The following is a 9,780-nucleotide window of genomic DNA, read 5'->3' as shown; positions in this document are numbered from 1 at the left end:
CAAGGGCTAAAACTGAACATATATTTTGATGATTAGAATTATATGGATGGTCATTAAGGCCCCTTGTGAGGTAAATTTGTTGATAAATTGGGAAAGTCCATTTGCTCATATCAGAGCTTGGCAAAAATACTTCTGGACTATAACTCCCAGAATTCCCAAGCTGTAATGGTTACTACTTATGTTGGCTGGGAGGGAGAACAAACATGATGGCTATTTCTCCATAAAAGGACCTAAAACAGCTTTCATCTTTTAAAAAAATCCTAAAAGCAATAAATTATTTATTCCAGAGGGACCTACTGAAATATGTTCTATGTGGGGCAATCCTTAGAAATTTGAAGCAAGACAAACTGCAACAGCTCAATGGATCAGCTAGATCATTTTCTCTTTCCCTGTTGCTTTCCATCTGGATTTTTGAGTGTGCTGTATCCAGGCTGGCCAGTCCTATGCCAGCAGACCTCCCTCTTTCACAACACAGTCCCTCTGCACCAACAACTTTCTCAGCAGAACTAGGGCAAAGGGTATTGCAGCTTTGTCCACCACTGAGAGCTCTCTCTCATATTCTGGCCTTGAGGGAAGTGAATGGATCAGAGGACGCTCCACCTGCGCTAGCAGAAGTATTTTTAGAAATAAGCATAGCAGTGGATTAGAGGTATCTTTCATGAATGCCCTTTAACAAAGCTTTGTCCTGATTACCTTGGGGAACCAACCACTCAGGGCACAACTGAGATTTGAGGTGAGCATCTGTGCAGTTCTTTTTCATCTCCGGTGAGGATACCATGTATGGTATGCACAGGAGACGAGAGAGGATCATGAGCAAAGGGAGGAACAGGGAAAGTGTACTGCAGTTGAGTGGCACAAATGGGGATTGGGAAGAGAATATGACATGGTCTCTGACAGGCAGGAGGATATTACCCTAAAGCAGTGGTTCTTAACCTTGGGTTACTCAGGTGTTTTTGGACTGCAACTCCCAGAAGCCTTCACCACCAGCTGTGCTGGCTGGGGTTTCTGGGAGTTGCAGTTCAAAAACACCTGAGTAACCCAAGGTTAAGAACCACTGCCCTAAAGCAAAACAGGAAAACTCAATAGGATTTCAATAATATCCTTACTGATGGTGTAAAAACTGTAGATGGGCTTAGAAAAATATGGCTTGTCTAATCTTTCTGAGTATTTCGGAGAAGGAACTGGGCATCTTTTGTATGTGTGGAAAGTGGTAATGGTGTTAGTATATGTTGATATCGTATTTGTATTTGGTTTTGCAACTGTGATCCTAAATATACTGGGAAAGAAAGTTCTGTTGGAATTTAAGAGCTGGAGCTTATTCACACATGCATTTAACTTTAGGAGATGACACCGCTGAACATAAGGGGGATCACTTGAAAGGTACAGTGTTCAAGTAGTGTGGAAGGAGAGCTTGTTTTGTTTGTTTTCCTTGCCTATTTGCCTACAAGATTACTGATTGCCTATTTGCTTATAGTGATCTTGGGAAGAACATTTACTTTAAGGAAAGATGGCTTGGACTTTGGGTTACTCTCAGGCTCATTGAGTTCTGATTTTTTTTAAGGGTGTGTATTATTGAAACATTCTGAGGGATAAGTGACTGTATAGATGACTAAAAGAGCTTCCTGTTCCGCTATTTGAGATCCAGACCTCCTAACTCAACAGTCCATTTTTCACAAAAGAGTAACAGAGCATTTCCTGCTGAACTAGAGTTACTGTACTCATCTTTACCTTAAACAAGCCAGCACTTTCTAGATGGTTTACAAAATTGAAAGCAAGAGCTGGCCAAGTGGATGCTATCTAGTCTAGAATCTACTCTTACTGTTCCTTTCACACGCAAAAGAGGTGCACAGCTCATCCTGCACATGACTACAAAATAGTTGGCCGTTAAATAATCTTAGAACTGCAGAGCTGGAAGTGAGCCTAGGGGCCCTGTCAGGAGGCACAGTGGGGAATCAAACTCCCAACCTCTGGCTCCACAACCATATTGCTGAAGCAGATTCAGACAGTGTAGCCCTCTGAAAATTTAGTCACTCTTCAGGGCATGGCAGTGTAAAGGGAGAGAGCAAGTCACAAATCTAAAATTAATTTTTAACAGGAAATGCTTATGGAAACTGCATTCGACAAGTTTGAAAGATACCCCTGAAGAAATCACCTTATTTCCATTTTGGCAGTGCATGCCTCTAAATACTCAAAATAAAATCTAGAACCTCACTGACGGCGATGAAACTCAAATGCAACTTCTCTAGACTCTTTGGATAACACAATGGAGAATATTTGGTCCTCCACATGGTTTGGACTTTTAACTTCCCAATTACTTATAATGCTGGTTGGGGCTTGCAGGAACTGAGGTTCAAAACATCTTGAGGGGCAAAGGTTCCTCAGTCTTGGTCCATATGTGCCCATGACGCTTAATCTGCTACATTTCACACAAAACTCAGTCTCACAATGTCTCTTTAAGGTAGAAAAAAAAACCCCGCATTACACCCAACTCCACACACACTCCTAAAATAGCATCCTCACAATAGAATGCTTGCTATTTACAAATAACTGTGAATTTTAAAAATTAAGTGATGGTTTAAATAGCCCTAAAAACTAAACAGGCATTTTGAATTTTCCATTTACTTATCCACAATCAAGTGAGCCATGAAGAACAAAAGCCTGTGGATGAATACACCACATCACTACATATTATAACTTGCAAAGTGTACAGCATGTATCTAGTCAAAGTCTAAATTATATGAATTGTGTAGTGATTTTTTTTTAAAAAAGATTTATTATCTTGTTGTCACCTTGAAGCCCTTAAGGAAAAGTGTTAGGGTTCCCTTGTGGCGGCAGAAGAGTCTACCTATCCCTCTAGGAGCTGCAGACCTAATGTCTCCTCCTCTGATATTCTTGCCCACATTCCCTAGCTGCAGCTCATCAGGGGAGAATGGGACTCTCTCTATAAGCAGAAGAACCATGGGGACACATTCAGGTTTAAAGGAAAAAGGAAAAAAACAGCAATTTGTCTCAGGCATGCCACAAGCGGTCAGACCTTCGTCCCCCTTTGTTCCCTTTTTTATTTTTTAAAACTATTGTTTCTCTTCCGAACAAAAGCGTCTCGCACTTGCTCAGGAAGAAGCAAGCCCGGGGAGCGTGAGGAAACAAAGGCAGGCCCTTCCTTCTGCCGGGGTCACCCCGCTGGGGATACCGCCTCGACCCGCAGCGGCGACCCATTTCCCGCCCCTCCCGCCAGGCGGGTCCCCTCTCCTCCTGCAACGACGAGGCCAGGCCGGCGAGCAGACCCGCCCCTCGGACTTCCACGCCATGGCAGGGCGCTGTGAGAGAGGTTGGGGAAGCGTCTCTGCCTGAGCCGAGCCTCCCAACCCACCCCCTTTCCCTGGGCGTGATGCGCCCTCCCACCCCTTCCTTCGGTGACTTTGTGCCTCCCGACGCCCGCGGAAAAGTTGACGAGGAGCGGAGGCTGGAGAACAACCAAGGCCGGTGCCCCGGCCGCCCGCGCTCAGCCCCCTGCCCCATGTAGCTGAGGGGCGAAGGCGCCGCCTCGGACAGCTTCCCCCAGTCCTCGCCGGGCGGCTGGCTTTCCTCCGGCACGGCCGCCCAGCTCTCCCGCCGGCGCGCCCATGTCCTCTACGCCCGTGCGGTCGCCCACCCTGCGGCCCCACAGAATGAAGAAGGACGAGTCTTTCCTGGGCAAGCTCGGAGGGACGCTGGCCAGGAAGAAGAAGGCGAAGGAGGGTGAGCCAGCGGCGCGGGACGGCGGTCCCACAGCTGCTCCGGCGGCGGCGGCTGCGGCGGCGGAGGGCGGCATGTGCCTAGGGCGGGGAGAGGGGAGGAGGAGGAGGAGGAGGAGGAGGAGGAGGGAGTCGCTGGGGGTTGGCAGGAGCTTTGGCAGCGCTTGGAGGGGAAAAACCTCCCGTTTTTAAAGCACATACTCTGGGCATTGGAGGGAAACGAGGATGGAGACGGACGCACGTACCCGCGCTCCTAGCAGTAGACTGCAATAAGGTCTACTCAAAAGCGAGTCCCGTCGAGGAGAACGGGCGGACTCCGGGACGAGCGTGTCTAGGGTCTGCCAAAACTTTTATCTCCCAAGAAATAGCAGGGATGTGGCATCGTTAGGACGAAGGCGTTTCGTTTGGCAGAAGCTGTCCTGCAGTGCAGGTCACCTCGTCGCAGGCATGAAATGGGCTTATGAGGCATAGACATTGTTAGTGTTGAAGGTGTCGCCAGGCTTTTTCTTGGCTTTAGGGCAGCCGAGTAACAAGGTGCAAAATTCTTCAACGTACACACACGCGGGATTAGTCTTTTCCAATTGTCTGGACGTTTTCACTACACAGTTTACTTTTTAGAACCAGGAGATCTGGTGTTGGCTGCTCTCTTGGATGACTTTCAGAAAGGACAAATTGGACTTTCCATAAAGTGTTGCCTTCGAGAGTGCCCCTGTTCCTTTTATTACGAGCCGCTTATGTCCTGTTCCAGAAGGGTTCTTTCCATTCATCTGGTTTTCCAGTCCAGTCCAAAAATCAGCCATGATCACAGAGAACTTTCAAACGTTTTGTTGCCCCCTGCTTCTATTCCCGTCTTCATTTAGAACACTGGTTCTTAACCTTGGATTACTCAGGAGTTTTGGACTGCAACTCCCAGAAGCCTTCACCACCAGCTGTCCTGACTGGGGTTTCTGGGAGTTGCAGTTCAAAAGCATCCGAGTAACAAAGGTTAAGAACCACTGATTTAGAAGATCAAAATTATATTTTGTTTAATATAAAAATAAAATAATTAAACGAGCTTTCCTTAAGACGTTTGATCCTTGTTGTGTTTACAGGGTGCTAAATTTGTTGTTGTTATTTATCATCAAGTGACTTGTGGTGAGAGATCACCAAAATGACCTCAACAGCCTCTGTAAACTCAAGGCTGTGGTTTCCTTAGGGAGTTAGTCCACCTTGTTTTTAGTCTCCCCTTTTCCCCAACTAGAGGGATGTGGTGGCGCTGTGGGCTAAACCGCAGGAGCCTGTGCTGCAGGGTCAGAAGACCAGCAGTTGTAAGATCGAATCCACGCAACGGAGTGAGCTCCCGTCGCTTTGTCCCAGCTCCTCATCAACCTAGCAGTTCGAAAGCATGCAAATGCGAGTAGATAAATAGATACCACCTCAGTGGGAAGGTAAAAAGGCGTTCCCTAGTCACACTGGCCACGTGGCAATGGAAACTGTCTTCAGACAAGCGCTGGCTCTACAGCTTGAAAACGGGATGAGCACCACCCCCTAGAGTCGGACACAACTGGACTAAAAATGTCAAGGGGAACCTTTACCTTTACCTTTTTCCCCCAACTGCCTTTAACTTTTTCTAACATTATTGTCTTTTCCAGAAAATCTTGCCTTCTTATGATGTACCCAAAGTAAAACAGCCTCAGTTTCAACATTTTTGTCCTCAGAAATAGTTCAAACTTGATTTGCTCTAGGACCCATTTGTTCATCTTTCTGGCAGTCCAGGGTATCTACAAAGCTCTCCTCAAGTGGCATATTTCCAATGAATCAATTTTAACCCTTGTCATCTCTCTTTATTGTCCAGGTTTCACACCCGTACATACTGACTGGAATACCAGGATGTAGATGATCCTGGTCTTGATCTCCATTATGCATCCTTGCCCTTGATGATCTTTTCTAGCTTTTTCATTGCTGCCCTTCCCAATCTCAGTCTTGTTCTGATTTCTTGCCTGCAGTTTCACTCCTTTTGAATCTAATCTAACTTTCTGTGTGATATGTTCTGCGTACTGATTGATCAGATAAGGGGATAAAATATACCCTTGTCTGACACTTTTGCCTATAGAAAACCATTTTGTTTTTCCATATTCTGTCCTAACAGAACCTTTTTGCCCACAGTACAAGTTGCATATTAGGACCATCAAGGACTTAAGCCCACCAGTTTTTTTTTCAGAACAACCCATAGTTTCTCATGATGCATACAGTTAAAGGCTTTCTGTAAAAGCCTTTGTCACAACACATTGAGCTTCACTTTGCTTCTATGAGATATTAAAGCAGTGGTCCTAGATTTACCATACTCCTTGGAGTATTTTTGGAGATTGGAATGTATACTGAAAGTTTTCAGTCTGTGTGCCATTGGTCTCCCCCCCCCCCCCATATTTTGGTTAGGATTTTGACAGATCCAGTCTCTGTGGCTTGAAATAGTTCTTTCGGTATCCCATCTACCCTGATGAGTTATTTCTTCTTAATTATTTCCAAGCAGCTTTCACTTTACTTTCTAGAATTGCAGTTTCTTCGTAATAGGATTTCTTTTGAAAGGAATCTTTCATCCTTTTTTCTGTATAAGTCTTCAGTATATTTTTTCTGCCTTCTCTGAGTATGCTTCCCTGTCGATTATTCAGTATTCCTAATCTAGGCTTAAATTTCTCTTTGATTTCTTTGAACTTCTAGAATATATCTCTTGTTTTTCTTCCTTTGCTGTTCTCTTCTATTTCTTTGCACTGGCTATTGTAATACTTTTCTTTGTGTCTACATGGCAGTTGCTGAAAAATTGCCTTCAGAATTCTGACCCCATTTCTGTTACATTTTACTTTTGTTTCTCCCCTGTCCTTGAGTGTTTCTTCCATCATCCATCTAGTCTTTTCTTTTCTTTATAATACAGAAATTGTATTTTTGCATTATTCAGTCCACAATTCTTCTTGTTCATGGTCAGTTGAGTTTAGTAATGCAAAATTGGTCCTTATCTGGACTTTAATTTCACCAGGAATGTTGTTTATATTATATTTTGGTTCTAGGATTCTTTTAGTGTTCTTTTTCAACTTTACTGTAATGTTAGATATTAATAGTTCATCATGATCTGCAATCTGTTCTTGGTCTTGTTTTGGCAGATGGGATAGAACCTCACTTCCCTGTGTAGTCTATTTGATTTCTATACTTACCATCTGGTGATGTCTACATGTGCAGTTGTCTGTTCAGTTGTTTGCAGCATATATTTTTCAATAAACAGCTTCTTGGCATTTCAGAACTCTGTGAGTCATTCTCCTGCTTTGTTTTTGTTCTCTAGATCAAATTTTCGAACATCATTTGGTCCTGCTTTGTTTCCTATTGTTGTGTTCCAGTCACCTATGATTATAAACATGCCGTGTTTTGGAGTGTGATCAACTTCCTCTTGGATGCTTACATAAAAACTTTCAATTTCACCTTCAGCAGCCATAGTTCAAACATAGATTTGAATGATGGTTATGTGGATAGGTTTTCCACAGAGTCTGATTGATATTATCTGGTCAGAGCTTGCATTAAAGCCTCCAACTGCCTGTGCTCCATCTTGGCTCAATATTAGAGCCACTCCATTTCTTCTGAGATTGTCATTTCCAGAGTAGAATATTTTGTAGTCGGACTGAAAATATCCCATTCCAGTCCACTATTGCTTACTGCTACATTAAGATCCACAACTGTAGAATAAGTTTGTTACTAGTAAGGTAAAGGTTTCCCTTGACATTTAGTCCAGTTGTGTCTGACTCTAGGGTACAGTGCTCATCCCCATTTCCAAGCCATAGGGCCAGCATTTGTCTGATGACAGTTTCTGTGGTCACGTGGCCAGCGCAACTAGACACAGAATGCCATTACCTTCCCACCGAGGTGGTGCCTATTTATTTACTTGCATTTTTACATGCTTTCAAACTGTTAGGTTGGCAGGAGCTCGGCCAAGTGACGGGAGCTCACTCCATTGCATGGATTCGATCTTACGACTGCTGGTCTTCTGACCTTGCAACACAGAGGCTTCTGCGGTTTAACCCACAATGCCACCACGTCTCTCTTGCTACTAGTACACAGAGTTAAATAAATGTACAGAGGATTGTTATTCCCTTTTGTTTTCTGCCTTTATATGACTGTTAAATACAGAAGCAACATACTTATGAATATAAATCTTCAAGGTTTCTAAAGGATTGTAGCTAACCACAGTTGGAAACGGAATGCTAGGTCTTGTTATGATCCAGTGTAGGAGTACTGGACTATTTTAGGATTACAGGTACTGTACTTACAATATTATTTTCTTATAAAATTTAAGAAACTAAGGGTTGAAATATCTAATTATTTGTAAGACAGATTCAACAATGGACCAAGCTGCCGAGACAAGAGCAGGTACTGAACGTGTCTTGAAAGTATTTTTAATGGGATCTGCATCTATCTAAATACTTTGAGTACGGGATATCCTGGTTAGGAGAGGATATTGAAACATACAATGTATTGTGTATTTTTAGATGTCATGTTGCACTATAGTTCAGGATTAGAGTGAGCCATAAGTGAGACCTGGGGTTCTGCACTTCCCTCCTCTGGCACCATGGCACAGACAAGTTAAAAAAAACTTTCATTTTCAGTGTAGATTAATTGGAACATATTATGCTGAGCAAGTCTGACCAACCACAATCTTATCTATCCCTGCAGAACAGTAAAAAGCTCAGTGCAGTTTGTCTAATATTGTACATTGGTAAACATATTCTGTGTTAATAGGACTGTCTTGTAGAAAAAATAGCTCATACAGTAAATGCCAAGTGCTTGCCAGTTCTAGTAGTTTTGTGCTCGTTGGTCAGAAGATGGGAGGGACAGGTTTAGTCAGTGTGACGTTTACCCCCGCAGACCCCCATGTGTGCTTCAAACACATCTCTATGAGCTTTCTCCAAAATCTTATCTCTATACTTCACAGGGACAAGTAGCTGTTTGTGGAGTCCTTCCCCTCTATGAGGTGCCTTTAAAACCTCTCTGTATAATAAACCCTTTCCCACACAATAACTCTCTGGGTATTCAGAGGTCAGTGGAATGGGAGTCTCATTAGCTTTTCTAAAACAACCATTTAAAGTAATATCTTCCTTCTGCTCCTTAATAAAGGAGGTATTATTAGGATTTTTTAATATGAACACTTCAGCCATTTCTGCTACCTCAGGGTTTTCCTCTAGGCTGGGACATCCCAGGTTTCATTCAGAGGTTACGGCTCCCAATTTTTCCTCAGGGACTGTAATTTGCTTGCCCTGGGCATGGGTTACCACTTAAACACTCTGCACATGCTTGGAGAGATCTAAGCCAATCAAACAAGGAGCAGGGATTTGGTCTGACACTGCTACCTTCCATATACCAGACCACTCCTGGTATCTCACTGCTACTTTGGCCATTGGCAGCACCACCACATCTGAGCTAATGCATTTGAGGGTGATGTTTTGTTCCAACATGGTCTCTTCGGGAATGACGTCTGAGTGACAAATAGTAACTTGGAAACATGTATCTTTCAGACCCAGATACTTTACGTTGTCAATGAAAATAGGCTCTGCAGTTATTCAATAAATCCTGATTGCCCTGGATTAGGAAACATTGTATCACTCTCACTTCAGGAATGTCTGGGCATTCTGCCAAGTCTGTTTCCTTAGCAACTGTGCTGTGGTGGGAAGAGGCTTCAGCTTCAGCTTCAGCTGCTGATAGCTATTCCTTATTATGCTTCACACAAAATATCTTCTTAGGCTGACTGGAATTTTCACCTTTATGCTGGTTAAAATTCCTGTTCTTTTGAGTTTCACACTGTGCCCAAAAATGACCTTTCTTTTTTTAAAATTTTCTTTATTATTATTATTATTATTATTATTATTATTATTATTATTATTATTATTATTATTATTATTATTATTATTATTATTATTATTATTATTATTATTATTATTATTATTATTATTATTACTACTACTACTACTACTACTACTACTACTACTACTACTACTACTACTACTACAGTGGTGCCTCGCTTTATGATTGC

General features: G+C 42.9%; 1 protein-coding gene across 2 annotated transcripts in view; it reads left to right on the top strand.

The window, feature by feature from the left end:
• The first annotated feature begins 548 nt into the window (after window positions 1-548).
• Window positions 549-9,780, top strand: part of PARVB (parvin beta) — a 70,616-nt gene continuing 61,384 nt past the window's right edge. The window contains exon 1 of one of the 2 annotated variants that reach the window (XM_073000835.2): window positions 549-733. Coding sequence is in view for 1 of the 2 variants with exons in the window: in XM_020788903.3 (XP_020644562.1) it covers window positions 3,624-3,738 (115 nt within the window). In the remaining variant the exon portion in view is untranslated. Of the gene's footprint in view, window positions 734-3,415; window positions 3,739-9,780 lie in introns of those variants that run through there. The other variant, XM_020788903.3, reaches the window with a different exon arrangement.

The sequence above is a fragment of the Pogona vitticeps genome, chromosome 5, assembly GCF_051106095.1.
Source record: "Pogona vitticeps strain Pit_001003342236 chromosome 5, PviZW2.1, whole genome shotgun sequence".
NCBI lineage: Eukaryota > Metazoa > Chordata > Lepidosauria > Squamata > Agamidae > Pogona > Pogona vitticeps.
The sequence above is the reverse complement of the archived record's forward strand: the minus strand, read 5'-3'. Positions and strand labels throughout refer to the sequence as shown.